The 21,768-nt window shown below is 34.6% G+C and overlaps 1 protein-coding gene across 1 annotated transcript in view; it reads right to left on the reverse strand.

Annotated features, from left to right (window-relative positions):
- Positions 1-21,768, reverse strand: part of LOC148307346 (clotting factor B) — a 38,870-nt gene continuing 17,102 nt past the window's right edge. Inside the window, exons 2-7 of the mRNA XM_088263531.1 lie at positions 7,694-7,750; positions 6,075-7,235; positions 4,779-4,971; positions 3,540-3,700; positions 1,582-1,838; positions 1-733 (exon numbers count right to left, since the gene is read on the reverse strand). Coding sequence (XP_088119657.1) covers positions 575-733; positions 1,582-1,838; positions 3,540-3,700; positions 4,779-4,971; positions 6,075-7,235; positions 7,694-7,750 — 1,988 coding nt within the window. The 3' untranslated portion in view covers positions 1-574. The remainder of the gene's footprint in view (positions 734-1,581; positions 1,839-3,539; positions 3,701-4,778; positions 4,972-6,074; positions 7,236-7,693; positions 7,751-21,768) is intronic.

Consider the following 21,768-nt stretch of genomic DNA (forward strand, 5'->3'; position numbering starts at 1 on the left):
TTTTTAGTTTTTTTTTTCTAAAGATCATCTAACTCTCACTATTTCTAACCATCGGTGGAAGAGCATTTCACGCCATCGGCCCCGCAACAGCAAAGGCAGGCGGGCTGGTAAGATCACTTCGCACATAGCAGTTGTTGTAGCCGATCGAAGCGTGAGACGTCTATAGACCAATTCATCTGGAATACACAGCTCTTTTAGACTCTCTGGAGTCATATTATGTATTGACTTATACATGAGTAGGCAGAGTTTATATTCAACCCTTTCGGGAAAGCGTGACCAGTGCAGTTTGTGAAGTAGTGGGGTGATGCGATTGAATTTAGTAATTTCAAAAATCAGCCAAGCTCTATTCTTCCACATCTATGTTAAAATGTGGAAAAAAGGGTGAAAATTTTGTTTTAATTAAAAAATAGTATAAAATTGATCACTCTGCAGGGCACATACAACCTTTTCATTAATATCTCACTACCTACCCAGAGGTTGAATTTCAAGAATTTACTGAGCAGTGGACGCACTTGAAGTCAGAATAAAACATGATGAGAATAAACTGAATTGGGAGTGGCAAGTGACCAGTCCACTAGACCAGGTTCTTCTGTATCCAGGAGAGATAGTGGGATACCCTGGTGTACACCCCCGGGTAGCCGGGCTCCCCGCACTTGTTCCCGAAGGACACCACGCCGATCTGCAGCCAGCGCCCGTTGCTGCTCTTCAGCATCAGAGGACCCCCGGAGTCGCCCTGGAAGATAAACACCAATTATCCATTACTGATACCGAGTACTAGCCAAGAGTAGTGTACTGAGAAATTATATTTATTTTTTGACAAACAAAAAGTAAAAGAATCTTTAAAAAAGTATGTGAATTGTTTTAAGGTGATGTGTAATATTTTATTATTTATTGATTTGACAATTTAACTTTATGGAATGACATGTATTTTTTTTTCAAATTAAACTCTTGTATAATTAAGCACTTGAAAACTAACATCTTTTAGTTTTCGAAACTAGTTATGTGTAATGAAATAAAACTCATTAAGTGGTGATATGCAAATATTTTTTTTTAAATTAAATAATATGTAATATTGTTTACATGCTGGTAAAGTGATTGTCCTGACAAAAACAAAAATCTCAGTGAGTGTTTTTTTAAGAGGAATACAAGTTCAAACTTCTTGCAATAAATTGATGGCGGCACCCGCCATGTGTGGCATGTTGCGCCATCTTGTGCCATTCAACTGAGGTACAAAGAAGTCAGTAATCATGGTTCTGTAGTGCTCTCCATTGATCGTAACATTCTGGCCGGCATCGTCTTAAAAAAATATGGGCTAATGATTCCATCTGCCCATAAAGTACACCAAACAGGACTTTTAGTGGATGTAAGAGCGTCTCGACAACGGCTTCTGGGTTTTCTCCACTCCATATTCGGGAATGCTGCTTATTGATATAGCCATTTAACCATAAATGTGCCTGAGTGAACAAAAGTTTGCGTTGAAAAAGAGGATCAAGCTGAATATTGTTTTCGGCCCATTCACCGAACCAAGCATCCCCGGAATAAAGATGTCGGCTCCTTCTGGAGTGAGGTGGGTATAGTCACCTGGCACGCGTCCACGCCGCCCTCCGAGTAGCCGGCGCAGACGAAGCCCTCGGAGATGGGCTGGAAGTAGGCGCGGTCGCAGTCCTGGTTGCGCCAGACGGGCAGCGCGGCCTGGCGCTGCGCCGTGGACTCGCGGCCCCCGTAGCGCGAGGTGCCCCAGCCCACCACGGTGGCGCGCCGCCCGGCCCACAACTCGCCCGCCAGCGCCGGCGGCGGCAAGCACAGCGGGATCACGTACTTGCTCTTCTGGACGCGACCTGCCACAGACAATATTTCTTCATTTTCATCCTCTCTTAGAAAGCTGCAAACTCGACCTATATTCATTCATTCCTCCAGCATCACTTTGTACTGCAAATTGTACCAATGCATTCCTGCAGTCTAACCTAGTATTCAAATTGTACGAATTAATTCATTCAGCATCATACATATTTCAAATTGTGCCAATTAATTTCTTCAGCATCACCTTGTACAGTGTTTCACAAACTTTTTCTATCCAAGATACACCTACCAAATTAAGAAATTTCAGAGGTGCATATTTACCATATAATGGTTACATATTTAAGATATAATGTTTCATGCGAAATGTGAGCCTACTTGACTGAGCACAGGCAATCAAAATTTGGCACGATTGTGTTATTTTCACAAAACTAGACTTTTTTCTGCGGCACACCACGGTACACCAGTGTGCCGTGACATACACTATGCGGAACAATGACCTAGTACATATTTCAAATTGTGCCAATTGATTCCATCAGCATCACCTAGTACATATATCAAATTGTATCAATTCATTCTATCAGCATCATCTAGTACATATATCAAATTGTATCAATTCATTCCATCAGCATCATCTAGTACACATATCAAATTATATCAATTCATTCCATCAGCATCACCTAGTACTGTATTTGCAAAACATTGCTAATTATACCAATTCATTCATTCGGAATCACCTAGTATTTCAAATTGTACCATTCATTCCTTCTGCCTCACATAGTACTGAAAATTTAATTCATTCATCCCTTCAGTCTCGCCTAGGTATTCAAATTGCACCAATTCATTCCTTCCGCATCACCTTGTATTGCAAATTATACTAATTCATTCTTTCGGCATCATCAATTAATTCCTTCACCCTTTGGTTTTCCAAAAAGTTCCGATTTCAGTCATTCAACTTCACCCAATTAAAGCGATGTTTGTCCAATTATTCAACCTCAACTTATTATTCAAACTGTACTACCAATAATAAATCTATTCTTCAAGCTCACCTAAATGTTTCATTGGTTCATAGGTGCAAATTTTTTGTTATCAGGCTGTTCCAAAAGCAGGTTAAACGTTGTATGTAAACTGGCAATTCCAGCCTGAATACCAATTTACCTTAAATGTTGAGGTCCTCACCGAAACGTTACATTTCCATTATAAATTATTTTAATTTGACTTAATTTAATGATTTCACTATATCGGATTTCACTAATTTTAGAAACGCTATCGATTTAATGATATTACTAACATTTTGGTGCGATTTAATGATTTCACATTGTTTTAACACAGAATTGGTAACGTTTTGTCGCAATTTTAATTAAGATTTTGATAAAATACAGTAAACAGAGTAGTCCGCCTCCGTAGTGTGATGGTCAGCACGCTCGGCTACCGTTCTGGAGGTCCCGGGTTCGATTCCCAAAATTCTGGAGGTCCCGGTGGGGGTCAAATAAATATAGGTAAGTGATTTTTTCACTGTAATATTTATTCAATATTACCCTGGACTGGTACCTAAAGCGGAGGGCTGATCACCTTTCCTTCATGTGTAAACGATCAAGATAACACTGCGTTTATATGAAGCAGTGCCCTATGCACCATTGGGGTGCGGATAAGAGTTATTATTAAACAGAACTGTTTGCATTTACAGGATTTTTGTGCAATAACTTTTTGGTGAGGACTTCCACAAATGGTGACGATTTTACCTTCTAGGACGAGAATGGCAATGTCATTGTAGAAGCCGACGCGGGAGAAGTTAGGGTGGGCTCGCACTTCAGTGACGCGGAAGGTCACGGGTCGGGAGGGCTCATCTTCCCTCTCCAGGTCCACGTCTCCCAGCCGGACGGTGAACTGACGAGCAGCAAACCTGGAAACCAAGTCACAAAATAACATTTTCTCATCAACACTTCATGTCAACAAATGAATTTGAAGAAATGAAATGCAAATAAGAAAATTGGGTGCCATGTTACATGAAACTTTTTTAGAATTACCTAATGTCCAAGTAAATCTAGATACAGCTTTTGCAACACCGCTTATCATGCCTCTACTCAGGCTTCAAGTTTTTAAGTTTTATAGCCTGTTCCTACTTGTGAATGGGTTTATTCTGTATATTTAAAGTTATTATCATTTCATGTGATTCTTGAGTGAAAATTCTAGGCAAAAACACTCGCTACATTTAACAGTTATTAAAATACTCTTTATAAACAGTTTCACAATATTAAGGTAATGATGGGTGAAAAATTACTCAGTGTATAAAGTGATCACTTAGGCCAGTTAACGTCAGGTCGCAAACCCTGTGAATGCTCAAAGTTTATAATTCCTCCTTATAAAAGATGTTACGTCTCAGGGATGCTTGAATGCACATTATTTCGAGAAATAAAAAGACTTTGTGTTTTGATCCACTCACATTTTATTAACCAACTAGTTTCGGCAACAACCTGTTGCCCTCTTCAGGGTTTAATTTATGACTAACTGCCGTTGCCGAAACTAGTTGGTTAATAAAAATGTGAGTGGATCAAAACACAAAGTCTTTTTATTTCTTGAAATAATATATCAATATGATCCACAAAGTTAATGCTTTCAATATTCAAAACATGCTTGAATGCAATTAAAAAAAGTCTTAAAAAGCTGTCAATATGACGTTTCTTGAACTAACAAAAGCATTGAGAATGTACACAATGAATGGACACCATCCAAATTTTTACTTATTATCATTAGAAACACAACGTAATTGGCTGCGTTTTTATTAATTTTAAGCACATGGGATACAAAGTGCGGTAATTTTAAAGTTTTACCTCAATGACGGTTGAATACATGGGTTGAAAATCAGCTTTACCTCTTGTGAGCGGGATCAATTAACTACAGGATTTGTAATTGCGGTAATGCTATACCCTATTCAGGGAGCCTATGAAGGCCTAAAAGAAATGAATTTAGCAAGTTTTTACGGTCTCTGTCTGGAGTCCCTTGTGCAATGCGCCGCTGTGAGGATGTGTCTGTCTGCCAGCAGGGCGCCCCCGCACCAGAACTCGGTCCGCGTGGGGCCGCTCAGGAAGATGGCCGCCATCCAGGGCCAGGCGCCCGAGGCCGCCTCGCTGCCTCCGACCACCCGCCCGGAACTCCACTCCGGCTCACCGCACTCTAACAATAACAACAAAATACATTTCTTATTAAAGAATCTCTATGGTCTTCATGGTTTAGGGCTTCACCTTTACGCCTCTGATTTGCCTCTATTCTTATGCCTTTCCATATGTGGTGAATAAGGCAACACATTGAATCAACTCAGATTTAATTAGATCGTATCAATGAAGAATGATTGTGCGTCCTGCGCTCTATATTCAGGATGTAGAAAAAGCTCAGGGTGAAGGACATTACTGCTATATGGAAAAGAACAAAGACGAGGAATAATAGTCATTATAAGAGATTGAGATGTAATAAGGGCTTTTTTCAGATAGGAATAGCATTTACATATACATTACATAATTTACCTTGCTTATTATGTACAAGGTTTATAGATCATTAAGTGGATTTTTATTTCTTTTAACTAAATAAATATGTTTTTCTGTGTTGGGAACAGGAGGGATAATCTAGTGGGGGTAATCAGGAACTTCTCAGCAGTTGCTCATTGCTGGGAGGAAACCACATAAAACTCCTCAGGAGAAGGCGGACTCTTGACTAACTAATCAGAACAAGTCAGTCACACACTTTTCCAATTACAAAGTTTTACATTTTTTAATTTGTGAAAATACCTGGAAGAGGTACGGGAGGGAAAGGAGGAAAAGGAACGATCATAGAAAACAAATTGTACAATACGAGGGACACACAAGGACATCAATGTCGACTTGCAATGTTAGTGATCTTAGCGCTGACAATGTCGAGTTGAACATATCAAAATCCCTATATTCATGGTTAATAAATTTTAATGACGATAAATATAGAAACTTTGTTTAGAGTTTGTTCTAATCGTGGAAAGTACTAAGGTGTCAGTAGAAAGTATAAAACATATACGTTCCAGCAATTCCGGAAAGTTGTTGAACGTATGTATATGCTGCGATTATACTTACAATAAATAATGTTTCCATTTGCTTCCTAAATGATTTCCATATAAAAATATGTATTTGTAATATAATTTATTACTTTGCGTGATTGTAATGTTTATAATATTTCAGACATATTTCTGGTTTCTATTTTCAATACGGAAATACACTAGTATTATCTAATATGAAAGTACATAATCAACTTACCTTCAGGATTAACATAATTGGTGAAATTGAACGCCGTGGTGGTGTTGTAAATGGTGGCCGCTTGCGTGGTGAAGGTGGCCGGCCGTACGGTGGTCGGTCGAGTGGTGGTGTACGGAGGCCTGGTGACCGGGGGAGGTCTGTACACCACCGGGGGTCTCCTCGTGGTCACGGCGTGGGCCAGCGTCGGCCTGCTGGTCGTTAGGATGGTGGACCCAGGAGCCGGCAGCTCGTTGAATCCGACCCCCAGCTCCGGGCAACACACTCCAGGAACAAACAGACTCTTGAAACAGAGACTCTGCCTCAAATTTCCAAGATTCAACAGCAATTGTGGACAATTACTCAAATCTTCGCATGTGCCAGGTTTTCCTTCAGGAGTGGTGCACGATCTAGCTCCGTTATCCGTTCTATCTGTCAATTTCGTAACGAATGGAGCTATTTTTTCCGTGACATTTTTTCCTAACACGTTTTTGCTAATGGTGTAAAGCGCGTTTGGAAGGTTGTTATCTTTATCCCCATCGTCTTCTTCATCTTCGTCATCGTCATCATCATCATCGTCGTCGTCATCTTTTTCATCCACCATGTCTACAAGGTAGTGTCCGACTGTATTGATAGCTCCCAGAGTTTCGGAAATTGTAGAAAAAGCGGAATCTGATAAAAGTCTACCTTCGTCTCTTTTTATTTCTCCAGCAGCGACTCCCAGAGCCTTATTTGTCTCTACGTTTTCTTTATCACTTCTGTAAACTCTTTTATTATTCTCCGATTCTTGATCTTGGGTGAGTCCAAGAATCTTATCAGTGTTCAGAGTAAGAGCGTCTCCGGTTGGATCTTTCGGCGAGGTATTTTGAGAAATTATTAGGGGGATAGTATGATTTTGGGAAATTGTCGAAGAATCTTCGAAGGGGATGTTTTGAGCTACAGTCTGGATACTGGTGAATGGTTCGTCGACTGGCGAACTTTGCAACATGATCTGGGGGTCGGAATAAATATTGTTGACGGTATTCTGAGTGTAGTAAGGGTGGCCGGGGGGGTTCTTGTAGGGGCTGACGAAGCTGATCCTGGGCTGCTCGTAGTACTGGACTTGCGGCTGGTACGGGGGCCAGCCCGGAGCCGAAGAGGGGCCTCCATGGAGGAGAGGCCACTGTGTATACTGAAAGGAATTTACTGCGAAATGTTTAGATAACAAGAATAATAATTTAATGATAAGATAATTGATCATGGGGAAGATCTCGTCTTACTTAGTTTTGGCCCTAAGTTCTTCAGTACAAATCAAGCTCTCTTTAAAATACTGTTTTCTATATGTAGTATGTATTTTGTACTTTGACTTGAATTCTTAGTGTCTGCTAACATCTACCTATCTACATATCTATATGATATTATTATTTCACAGATGTCATGTGATTTCTTTGAAATGTGCCCTCAAGAAAAAGGATTCAAGTGTATTCCTACATTCTTTACGTGTTGCGCTCTATCGATAAACGTATTGAAAATTGATATTATAACTGCCGGCAGTCAGACGTGGTGCGAGTGAAAAGGATATCTTTCTGATGCATTTCCTAGTATCCTCCACTTATATTTTAATCAATCAACAAATATGTATACAATTAATAATGCGTACCTACCCTGGCGCTTATTCCTTAGTCCCAGACTTCCTGGAATATTGACAAAGACCAAAACACCTGTAATGAAATGAAATAAAACAATTAGACTCAGATAGCAATACATTATTTCAAAATAACTAAATGGAAATATAGCTTTGACCAGACAAATTATAAGCTTAAGTAATAAAAATAAAAATGGTATTTTCTGGCGTTTCTCATGTGTGTGATTGAAATCCAGGATTTGGACCTCACATACTAATATAAGAGTTTCTGCTTAATATAGAGCTTCTTTACATCTCACCAATAGATGTCTCTAGTGAAGTTGTAGTGATTCAAGAACAAGGTTTCTAAATTGGTTCATATATATAGAACTTCCAAGAATTTGAGCAGTGTGGTTGTCAATAATGGGTAGAATTGGTGAACGTTACACGTGTGTAAAGTGATCACTTAAACCAGCCTATGACGGTCGTCAGCCCCGTAAATGCCCAGACTTCCATATTCTTCTTCATCTTTGATGAGATGTCAAAAAATAATATGGAAATATAGCCTTTGTTTTTTTTTTGCTGACTATGTTTTTCATTGATATTTTAATTTTATTTAGACTTTTCGAGTTCGGACAAATAAAGCCTTTCAGAAAAGTATTTATTATGGTGATTGGATGCCTCTCAAAATATAAACCATCCACTGTTAACCCATAGGGCCAGGCAACTCTTAATCACCGTAATATTAGTATGCATAATTCTAGACCATTTGTTCTGAAGCACCAGAATCCGAATAACACTTGTCAAGTCATTGATTTGCTTGAACGTTTCCTTTCCATAAAAAGGAATGCTTTATGTTGAATGCTTTATTTACGGAATTCATATATTTTATAAAATAAGCTAAAAAAAATATTTTTATTTTTATCATTATTTGATTCGGCAGTCACGTTGTGGTAATATGTGTGTATTCATTTTTATTAAATTTTTATCACTATTTCGAAATAGTAGTATTTACCAAGTAAAACTTAAATAAAAAACAATTATACAATATTTTATTCATATTTTTTATTCATATATTATATAATTGTAAAAAATAGCGTCACAAAACCACTATAAATTCTGAATTAAACATCAAATTGTTATGAAATTTTGACATGTCGCTCACTCTTTTCAAGAACGTCATAAATCAAAAAACTTGATTTTTCAGCAGGACGTTTTTAAAGTTTAACAATATAATACAATGTATTAAAAATAAATATCAAGCCACTTATTTAACTTGTTACTGCGCAACAGATTTTTTTAGGTAAAACATGAATGTTTTTTCTCCATTTGAAAAATATTTAGTATATTTTAAAAAATACTTAAACAATACCTATTCTTCAAAATGCAAAAACAACACTTTCTGCCCTGTAGCGGGTAAATATTAAGTTAAAAATATGCCGCTTTTGCTGGGATATAGTACATTTCCTGGGCATTCCGAAAACATGCACAACTGAAAATTGTCGATTTTTGATATATGACGTTCTTGAAAGGAGTGAGCGATGTGTTATTTCAAGGTTGGTACTTCCTAAAAAGCCTTTATGGATTTTTCAATACAGGCGCCATCTACATGTCATCGTACAAACTCATTGAGTTTAAATATAAAATTAAAACATTTGTGTAAGACATTTTTTTAATTTATTAGTACAAACACGACTAGTTTCGAGAACTACAAATGTTCTCAGCAGGTGAAAACACAAACTGTTTTCAGTTTTTAGTTTCTGATGTCATGATTTTCTAACGGAATCATATACAATTATTAAAGGAGGTTAAGAAATGCTAACCACAATTGCAAATAATAAAGAGGAGACATGGTTTAAAAGTAACAATTTTACGATAGCTTTTGCCATCCACAGAGACTTTGGATATTGTTTTTTTCTCTCTAAAAATGGGTAAAAACTACCTTCGCTAAATGCTTTAACCAAATTCGATATATCAAAAGTGGTTATCAAGAATGGGCGATTTCAAACACTAACTAACTAACTAACCATCACGCCGCTTCCCCGCAGGGGTAGGCAGAGAGAATCGAACGCCTCACCACTCTGTCTTTGCAAACATTCTTTGCCTCTTCTACATTCATGCATCTCCTAATACATACCCAAAAATTAACAAATTTCAAACACGCAGATTAAAAATACATTTTTAAAAAATACAATAAGTATCAAGGTATTTTTTTAATGTGATAAGACCTCGTCACAAGATGTCCCTCGTTTAGTATGGATATTTTTAATTTTTGTGAATGAAATATTTAAATTGGAAACAGAATGTACGAAAAAAGGTTTGCAGTTGACAAAAATTTATGAGGCAATAGGATATAAAGATCTATTAAGTTTAGTTGTGTCTTATTTAGAAAATATGACAAGAAGAATGACACAATTCAATGAAATTTCTGACAAATTTTGATTGGTATAAAATATTGAATCCATTGTATCTATTGTATTGTATTGTCTTGTTTCTAGAAATCAGCCTGATTAAATAATTATTAATAATACTATACGCATTCACTACAATTTTTAAGACATATGAACAGAGTACGCTTTAAATCCTTGAACATAACAGGCAGTGAGAATTATTTCTTCTAACCCTTATCCGCACCCAATGGTGCATAGGACACTGGACAGTATTGACGCAGTGTTATCTTGATCGTTAACTGATGAAGGCAAGGTGATCACTCCTGCGCTTCATGGACCAGTCCCGGGAAATATTAAATAAATATTAGAGTGTAAAATTGCTGATATTTATTTTACCCCCCCCCCCTGGAAATAGAACCCAGAACCTCCATCAAGGTAGCCAACACGCTAACCATCACGAAGTCAAACAATTTTTTTAAGTTTTTGAGAATTTTTTAAGTAACCAATATTAATCAAGTATCAAGGTATAAATTTTTCGCAGTATCATTTTTTTTATAATGCACGAAAACTAACATACATTTTTTAACTAAATTATATTCGCAAAATGTGCGATCAAAAAAAATCATGTATACTTGTTTTGTGCCAAGGAGGATGCATGTGCCATGTTACATTCATACCACTGTTACTTAGTACCCTAACTCCCCTACACATTATGCAGGTCTATAATCATTATCGTTATTATCTGCAAATATATTCATAACCGCATACCAGTTACTATATACCAGGTATTACATAATTGGAATGTTCAGTATGGTCAGTATTTTACAGTAGAAACGAACCTAATCGTACACGTGATGGGCTATGTATACATATGTATGTATTTATGCAACCACTAACACACGCCAAATCAATAACATTTAATTGTACAATATAATATGGAATATTCTTAAGGGGATATTCGCTAACATAGAACCCATTCCACCGGAGGTCACATGTCTATTCACGCCTGATTTTTTTACAGATTTGTCTATTGCATATATTTTTTGTTTTTTAGAAATAATGTAGAAAAAATATTTTAATACTTTTTTAAGCTTCTTACCTTCCAATAAATTAAAGTTTTATTTGTTTTTTTTTTAAATATATATAATATATTGAAAAAAAAAATTTTAAACTTTCAATAACTCAATAATTATTTTTAATACCATATATTACTTTCGAAGAAAAACCTATTTTTTCAATGCAAAAACGATATTTTAAGATCAATTACGAAAATGAATTACGTAAAATACCTGGATGTAGAGAAAATTAAGTTGCGAATACTGAGCCTTAACGAATCTATCTCGAACATTTTGTTTTCTTTCTCTGTAAAATTCGCATCGTAACATTTTAAAACACTGATTTTGGACCACAAAGAGCTGACTTGAATAATTATGAATGTATTATTCATTTTAAATAGAAAACGAAAGTACATCTTTACCCTTTTAAGTGTGTAAGTTTAAGTAAAACTGGGTCAATGGATTAATAAAACTATATTTAGATAGTCCAAGACACCTACGCACCCCGCTAATGTAGGTTTATAACGACGTATTGTCCATTATGCCATTTTCGATCGATGAAAAAGAGGGGTTAAAAATCACAAAATGTGTAGTCAATCCTTTTGTACTCACAAATATTATATATATATACAATCCCGTATTCACAAATCCTGTTAAAAAAAAATACGTTAAAATAAGAACCCTCCCCCATATCCTGCCCTCATTCAGTGAAATTCATCATATTCTCGAGTATTACTGAGGCCCAGGACTCGTTTACTTAAGAATTCTTAGAGAACGCAACCACCTTCGTTATGCTAAAAGAGATTTACAATGATAATTCCGTAGCGTAAATGCGAAAGTAGCGTAAAGGGGTATATCTGTCTCAGACCAAATTTTACAGGAGAGCAAAAACAAACTTGTGAAATTAAATATTTTATTCGGATGGCATGTTTACATATCTTAATAAAACTAAATAAGTATTGCAACTACGGCTATATCCTTTTCCCAGATTATGTAATACACTATTTTAGACATTTTGTGGAATAAACTTAGAAAATTAAAAATTTGACAGATATACCCCTTTGCCATTACACTACCGAATTTATGTTCGTGCTTGTGATTCGTTCACCCTTGTAGTGTAGTGGTTAGCGTGTTTGGCTACCGTGCTGAAAGACCCGGGTTCTATTCCCAAGGAGGTTAAAATAAATATTAATTATGATTTTTTACTCATACTTGTGTATGCTTGCAGCGTTGGAGTGATCACCTTATCTTCATGTAATTAACGATCAATACAACACTGCGTCAATGCGAAGCCGTGCCCTATGCACCATTTTGCTATATTTAATGAATTGTCTGTGGAGTTTTTTCCTTTTCTATTGGTTAATTAAAGAAAACAAAAAATTGCACTAATAACAAAGACCAACCGTTTAAATGACGTTTTTTAAACGATCAAAAGTATAGAAATGTGCAAAAAGTATACAATTATTACAAATTTCCACTAATTATACTTGAAATTTCATTAAACGTAACGAAACGGGATGTGTTTATATTTTTAAACACATTTTTATGAGGTAATATAATTGAAAAATTACGGTTTTTAACAGGATGAGGTAGAATACGGGGGTGGGAATCTGCCTTATCTCGTTTTTGCATGGACAAGTTCACAGGATTTATGAATACGAGTACTACAGCTGCGGACTGAAACACGCGGCGGGAATATTCAGGTTTATTAATTAATAGGAATAAATAATATTGTTCTTTCTTCCCTTGTAAGCGAGCGCCTGAACACCTGTGTCACAAGAACCTATGTAGTCCGGCACTGCCTATGTAGCAATACTATAAAAAGTTATGGAAGAAACGCGAACCGTACTTAGCAGTTATTTTAATGCGATTGTTATGTACGTAGGAGTACATTACACATCGACAAGGAATTTCCGCCACTTTTCACTAAAACATGTGAAATTTAAAAGCCTTTGAGTCACACACATAGAAATCGCATATGACAAGGCGAACTCAGAAAACGGTTGTTTAATTGTACGATCAGTAGGGCATTCTAACTACTGATGTGTTTATTAACCTATTTACGTTTTTTAACATATCACCATAAATGAAGGAGTTAATATTGCGAAAAACATAAAAACATTTACAAAATGTGGAATCTGTCATTGGCTGTTTTAGTGATCACTTTACACACTGTGTAAAATTCACTCATTTACACGTCCCACGATTTACAACTGAAATATGTATAAATAAATAAATTGTTTTTAATTTAAGTTTAACTTGGTAAATACCACAATTTCTTAAAATATATTGTGACGCGTATTTCGATGCATTCCGCATGATTTTAAAACACATACGGTGTTTGAAAATAATGCGGTATGTATTGAATAATAGTGGTATTTACCTTAATTAAAATCGATGAAATAGTGGTATTTACGTAAATTAAAATAATGAAAGTTACATTAAAACGACTAAGAAGAAATTTTGATAAATTTCATTCTTTCTATACTCTCCCCACTCTTTCATTCGTTCAAGAAATATCACTATAGCTGTCTTTTTTACTAGTGCAATATTTTTTTAAACATTCCTTTTAAATAAAAATATTATTTTACTCTCTATTATTAAAATAATAAAATTAAAATGGATATTTATTACCTCAATGTGACTGCCGAATCAATTAAAGAAAATAAATTGTTGATTCACTTGGTTTCCTCAAACGAAAAAATGTACCACATATTACTCATACAAGAAAGAGTAGTTTTATTATTTTTCCAATTAGTATTAAAAAGTGCCGATTTTATAAATTTATAAAACACATTCGCTGTTGAAACTTTCTACTACAAAACAGACTATCTTCATCTGTAAAAGTAATAAACTCTCTTTTATTCGCGAATTAGTCTCCTACGCAAACTTCTCGTTTCGGCATCGACTCGACTCACTCAACATCCATCACGTTCCAATAAATATGCTATCATCACCGGAGGCGTTCCTACAAATCCTAAATAATAATTTACAACATTTTGAGTGTGTCCAAATACTTGTTCACAAAATCTGGATTATCTCCAATTGTAGGAGTTATTTTTCATATTATTTTTTGACATCTCACCAATAGATGTCTCTAGTGAAGTTTAGTAATTCAAGAACAACTATTCGAAATTGGTTCATATATATATATATATATATATATATATATATATATATATATATATATATATATATATATATATATATATATATATATATATATATATATATATATATATATATATATATATATATATATATATATATATATATATATATATATATATATATATATATATATATACAGTATCTACTCAATGAATTAGGGCCACCCATTATTTTTTTGAATACTCTGAAATCTTTTGGATTATTATATTTATTTTACATAAGTACTTTAAGTTTTCTATTGACATCTAATGTCGTGTAAATTACCTTCAATAATATGTAAAATATACCTGGATTATTTAAGCCTTTACGAAATTTCTAACCCTTTTTCTGAGAAAGGTCCCTAATTAGCACAGGTAGACAGATAGTTGAAAGTTCAAAAAATGGTCCTATCTCATTTATTAGTGAAGTTTCTTGAGTTCTGGTTGTTGTTTTGTTCAGAGAGGTTATATAGTTATCGTGTCTTGTAAAAAAAACTTAATTTTTAATTTTAGTTCATAAAGTATAATTTTTTTTTGTAAACACAAGTGTTTTTTTTGAAAAGGACAAAATGGGAAAAAGTAAAGACATTTCTGAGGAAAAAAAGTCTAGTGTTATAGTGCTACTGAAATTAGGAACACTATCTAATAGAGAAATTTCAAAAAAAGAAAACGTTTCTCGTCAAACAGTGGACAGAATTTCAAAATCAATAAAAAATCAGTCACCCGCCACCAGCAATCGGCGGAAGAACTATCGTAGGATTAGAAAAACAACACCGAGGACTGATCGAAAAATCGTTCAAAGTGCCTTAGAAAACCGTAGTGCATCAGCAAAAACATTAAAAATAAAATTGGAATAAAAGGGTATAAATATATCGGTATCAACACTGAGGCGACGTCTTTACGAAGTAAATCTGAAATGCAGGCGCCCTGTAAAAGTACCAAAATTGACACCACGAATGAAAGCGGATCGATTAAAATGGGCCAGGCTACATCGAAATTACTCGGTAGATGATTGGAAAAAGGTATTTATTTAAATTGAATTTTCAACATATCATTTTAGTAAATTAACTTATATATTTGAATTAAACTTAAATTTTCATTATTTTTCAGGTCATCTTTAGTGATGAGTGCCGGTTAGAAGCCGTGACAGAGAGCCGTCGATTCGTCAGGAGAACACCAATGGAACGTTACAATGAGGCCTGTGTGGTAAAAGTTATCAAACACCCCCCTGCAACAATGATATGGTCATGTATTATTAACAATTTACCTGGGCCGTTGTTTTTCGTGGAAGGAACAATGAACCAAAATTCCTATAAGCAGGTCCTCGAACGAATTTTATTGCCCTTCTACCATACACTCGACCCAACAGAAGGTCCATACACCTTCATGCAGGATGGGGCACCTTGCCACCGGGCTAAATCAATAATAAAATTTTTGTCTAACAAAAATCTGCCTTTGCTCCCCTGGCCTGGAAATTCTCCGGACCTTAATCCTATAGAAAACGTATGGAGCATGTTAAAAAATAAGGTTTGCTCATTTCCAAATCCGACAGTAGACTGTCTAAAAAAAATATTCAAAAAATTTGGTCAGAAGACGAAGAAATAAAAAACATGATAAAACAGTGCATTTTAAGTATGCCAAAAAGAATTGAGGCAGTTATTTCTGCCAAAGGTGGAAATACTAAATACTAACTATATTTATATGAAAATATATGCATAATTTAAGCGTAATAAGTGTTCATGTGTAAATAAAATTCAATGTTGTTTTATTCAAGGTTTTCTCTGAGTTATTCCTGTTTGAATTGAGAAATTGCGCGAAATTCTGCGTGGCCCTAATTCATTGAGTAGATACTGTATATATATATATATATATATATATATATATATATATATATATATATATATATATATATATATATATATATATATATATATATATATATATATATATATATATATATATATATATATATATATATATATATATATATATATATATATATATATATATATATATATATATATATATATATATATATATATATATATATATATATATATATATATATATATATATATATAGAACTTCCAAGAATTTGAGTAGTGTGGTTGTCAACAATGGGTAGAATTGGTGAATGTTACACGCGTGTAAAGTGATCGCTTAAACTAGCCTATGACGGTCGTCAGCCCCGTAAATGCCCAGACTTCTATATTCTTCTTCATCTTTATTGAGATGTCTAAACAATTTTTTTTTTTTGAGTTTTGCATCATAAAACACGAATTCCAACACGTAAATTATACATATGGTAGATTAAAGATAACGAGACAAAAGAAATACTATTAAAGTTTTCAATTTTTTTTAAAAGAAACTTAAAATTTCTTCTTCTAACCCTTATCCGCACCCAATAGTGCATAGGGCACTGCATCGTATTGACGCAGTGTTATCTTGATCGTTACATGAAGGCAAGGTGATCACTCCTGCGCTTCAGAGACTAGTCCAGGGTAATATGAAATATTAGAGTGTACATTTAATAAATTTTATTTCAACCCCCTATCCTAGGAATCTTACCCTGGACCTCTAGCACGGTTGCTAGAAACGCTAACCATTACACCACGGAGGCGGACACTAAAAACTTATAGCATTCGGAAAAAAAATATGAATAAATAAAAAAAATCTGAAAAATATGGATTTACAGTAGAATAAAGAATCTCTGAACTAAAAAATTACCAATTGTTTTTATTTACTTTTTTAAATTATATACATAATTATGAATAAATATACAAATAACAATAATGTGCCCTCACTGAGTTTTCTCGTGCCGCGGGCACAGTACATATCGCTCACTCCTTTAACAACGTCATATATCAAAAATCGTCAATTTTCCGTTGTGTATGTTTTCGGAATGCCCAGAAAATGTACTATATCCCAGCAAAAGCGGCATATTTTTAACTTAATATCTACCCGCTACAAAGCAGAAAGTGTTGTTTTTGCATTTTGAAGAAAAGGTATTGTTTAATTATTTTTTGAATAAACTAAATATTTTTCAAATGGAGAACAAACCTCCAGATTTTCCCTCAAAAGATCTGTTGCACAGTAAAAAGTTTAATAAGTGGCTTGATATTTATTTTTAATACATTGTGTTATATTTTTAAACTTTAAAAACGATCTCCTGAAAAATCAAGTTTTTTTTATATATGACGTTGTTGAAAGGAGTGAGTGATATGCCCAACATAATTTTTTTTAATAAACCGCACAAAAGCTGTAATTATGATTGAAAAGGAACAACATAATAATAGGGCGGATGGGAGGGACTCTACTGAATGTGCTAACACTAGATAAACCTGTATATCCGTCTTCTACTTCCGATTTAAATTTTAACATATTTTACGCACAATATTGATGTTAACGATCCGTTCTATGGGTTGACAAATTATATTGCCGTTAATGAATTAGTTTGGAATACATATTTGCATATTCTCACTATTAAATTTCACAACCACTTGAGTGTCGCTATGGAATAGCTGTCGATTAAAAACGGCGTATTTTTTTATTGGATATTAAAAATTGTCGATGGAATGACAGTTTTCTCAATAATAATAATAATAATTCTTTATTCCAGCTTGACTAAGTGGTGTGTGCAATACTTAGTCAGCCAAATATGTTTTACAACATTTTTTTTACAATGAAATTAAAAATAATAAACAAATAACAAAGCGGAAGAAAAAAAAAATTATATATATATATATATATATATATATATATATATATATATATATATATATATATATATATATATATATATATATATATATATATATATATATATATATATATATATATATATATATATATATATATATATATATATATATATATTATATATATTAATAATAATAATACATTAGGAGAGATGTAGATGAAGATTAGCTCGCTGGCAAAAGCAGCACTGTGCTCCAGTGTCGCCACATGTCCAGCCCCCATCTTTGCTCCACAAGCCGCTTTATGATGAGGTTGGAGCTCTTCATCAGCCTCTCCCGGAAGCCTGCCACTCGGTGCCTTAACAGGCCATCCCAGTGTGGTAGGCGTGCTGTGGCAAACATACCACTCGCGCTACAGTGTCGGGGTAACTTCATATATTCAATGGTTAGTATTCAAATTATGAATGTGATCGTTTATGACAGAAACTAGCTAGATCACTGGTTCCCAGATTCTTTCAGCTCAGCACCTCCTTGAAGCTAGTCATAATTTATCAGCGCCCCTCTAAGTAAGTGCCTAAGTTATTTTATTGACATAGAGTTGTACAGAGAAGTAACATGTACCACTTTTTACAACTCCATTAGTCCTGTGACTTCAGCATACAGTCAATGAGCGTCTCCACGTCAATTATTTCTTATGCTGATATCTCATTATATCACTAATAACAAAGATGACGAAGAATATGGAAGTCTGGGCATTTACAAGGCTTATGACATGTTATAGGCTGGTTAAACAATCACTTTACACGTGTAACATTCACCATTCTGCCCATGATTACTTAACCGGACTAGACTCACAGGTCATGAGCCCTCTAAATACTCAGAATTTCACATTCTTCTAAATCTATATTGAGATGTCAAAAAATTAAGACATGTTTTTTTTAATTCTCAGCCTCCGATATCACCAAGGGGGTAATATCACCCTTTTTGGAATTCACCGATTTGGATTATTTCGAGAATAAAAAGATTCACCATCAATGCCAAATGACAGTACGTAATTACAAGTCGCAGAATCCTATTACATATCGCTCACTCCTTTCAAGAACGTCATAAATCAAAAAACTTGATTTTTCAGGAGAACGTTTTTAAAGTTTTAAAATATAACACAATGTGTTAAAATTAAACATCAAGCCAATTATTGAACTTTTTACTGTGCAGCAGATCTTTTTAGAAAACCTGACGGTTTTTTCTCCATTTGAAAAATATTTAGTATATTAAAAAAAATAATTAAACAATATATTTTCGTCAAAATGCAAAAACAACATTTTCTGCCCTGTAGCGGTAAATATTTAGTTAAAATATGCCTCTTTTGCTGGGATATAGTACATTTTCTGGGCATTCCGAAAACATGCACAACTGAAAATTGTCGATTTTTGATTTATGACGTTCTTGAAAGGAGTGAGCGATATACGAAAATATGTTGGCATAAATCAAATAACTTGGAACTTTACACTCGCTACAGCCATGATCGAGATTAGATTTCAATAATGCTAGTGGTAACAGGCTATTATCTCGAGTTATTACAATCTCAGCAACATGCATAAACCCAATCATCTCTCTGAATACACACTTTAATGAGGAATGGATCGAGTGCTGATGGCCCATACATCCAGTCGCGAACCAATCACCACGTCTGACGTCACTGTCATTGTTACACTGTACAGAAATCATACATTGTGCAGAGACAGGGAAAGTGAAGCGTTGGTAGTACCTACAACATGCTGGAATGTCAGTACAGTCAAATGACGTTCTTAACCCATCCGCATATCAGTTTTTTTTTTCAAAACATGTATACATAGACAATAATTGAATGTATCCCCGCAAGTAATAAAGTTGCCCCGCCCGGAGGGAAGGTGATATGGTTTCTCGAACAATGAGGCTCTTATATTTTGCAGCTGATAAAATGAGAACAAACATAGAAATAATCTTTAAACGCAGAAAAAGGTACCACGCACTAAACAGATAGATTTTTGTGGTACAAATCAGTCCGACCAATCATAACGCTCGCGTGTTTGAAGCTTCAAAGGCGTTCAAATCTCATAAAATTACAACTTATACTGTTTTACCAATAAATATGGTACATATAACTATTATGCGCGTATTTTATCGTGTGTCTAGATCAGAAATGTGATAAATTAAGATGAAAACATGAAAAAATAACTCATATTATTTTTTGACATCTCATCAAACGTGAAGAAGAATATGGAAGTCTGGGCATTTACGGGGCTGACGACCGTCATAGGCTGGTTTAAGTGATCACTTTACACACGTATAACATTCATTTACATTCATTTACATCTCACCAATAGATGTCTCTAGTGAAGTTCTAGTGATTCAAGAACAAGGTTTCTAAATTGGTTCATATATAGAACTTACAAGAATTTGAGTAGCGTGGTTGTCAATAATGGGTAGAATTGGTGAATGTTACACGTGTGTAAAGTGATCACTTAAACCAGCCTATGACGGTCATCGGCCCCGTAAATGCCCAGACTTCCATATTCTTCTTCATCTTTGATGATATGTAAAAAAATTCAAAAATTAAAAACTGTTTGAGAACATCTTTCTTTTTCGTTTTTGACCGTCGAGATGTGACCGTTCGACTGTGTAAGAAGAAAAATAAGGAGCGTCATGTTGATATTCACCTCAGTAACGATGAAGAAACTGCGATTGTCCTTAACCGAAATACATCTGAATAAGTTTTGTAATCCTCTTGGGAAAATCCCATCATTACCTGAATTTATTGTAAATAGGTACTCATAATTTAGTCAATCAAAACCCACGTTTTATCTAAGCGATTAAAACCTCAATTTTAATTTAAGGCGCGATAATCGATAGCCCGCAGCTTAATTTTCCTTAAACCCAGGTAACATTTAACGCAATTAAAATTTTTGCTTAAAACGCCGTTTTTATATTGAAAAATAAGTTTTTCTGCGAAATAAATAAATTGTTTTGAAAAGAAAGAGCTATCGAAAGGTAAGGAGTTAAAAAAATTGTTTCCAGTATATCTTCTAAAAAAAAAACAAATTCCAGTACCTATATATTCTAAAAACAGTTATGCGTAAATAACAGGTGTGGTTTCTCGCGTAGCTGGTAGCGTACTAAATTGTAAATTTTAGAATTTACCCTTCAAAAACAAAATAAAATAGGTTATACATATGTTTCGTTATTAAATGTGTCAAGGCTTGATATACAAATGATTTTTTTATAAGGACGTAATATAGTCGTATTAAAAGAAACACAAATGACGTTGGTGAAGGAGCTCAGGGAGAAGGATATGGGAATTATATTAGTTACCTGAGAGCTACATAATTGGTTAAATTTATCGCGGATTTTGTCACGAATTGAATTAAGAAAATTAGGTCAATATTTTTCAATACAAAAACCCATCAGTTTTTATTGCCATTGTAAATCGGGTGGGAAAACATAAAATGCAAAGAGGTTGTGAAAACACGACCCATAACACCATCCCACACTGCGCTTTAATCCAGGGATCGGAAACCAAGGGCTCGCGGGCCATATCAGGTCCGCTACCTTTTTTAATCCGGCCAGAAAATTTATAATGGATTGTGTACTTAAATTTTAAAATAAATCAAATTCAACGCCATAGCAAAACCTAGTCACGTTAAAGTTGTCAACCATGAGTAGAATGGTGTATGTTGAGTCTGAGCATCCCAGGGCTTACGACCTGGCATTTGGCTGGCCAAAGCGCTTTTGTGTAAAGGTGGGGACTGACCGGAGCATTTCGTCGTAACGTCGATCGCGGCGA

This window comes from Brachycentrus maculatus, unplaced genomic scaffold (genome assembly GCF_059751285.1).
Source record: "Brachycentrus maculatus isolate JH-2025_06_01 unplaced genomic scaffold, ASM5975128v1 h1tg000201l, whole genome shotgun sequence".
NCBI lineage: Eukaryota > Metazoa > Arthropoda > Insecta > Trichoptera > Brachycentridae > Brachycentrus > Brachycentrus maculatus.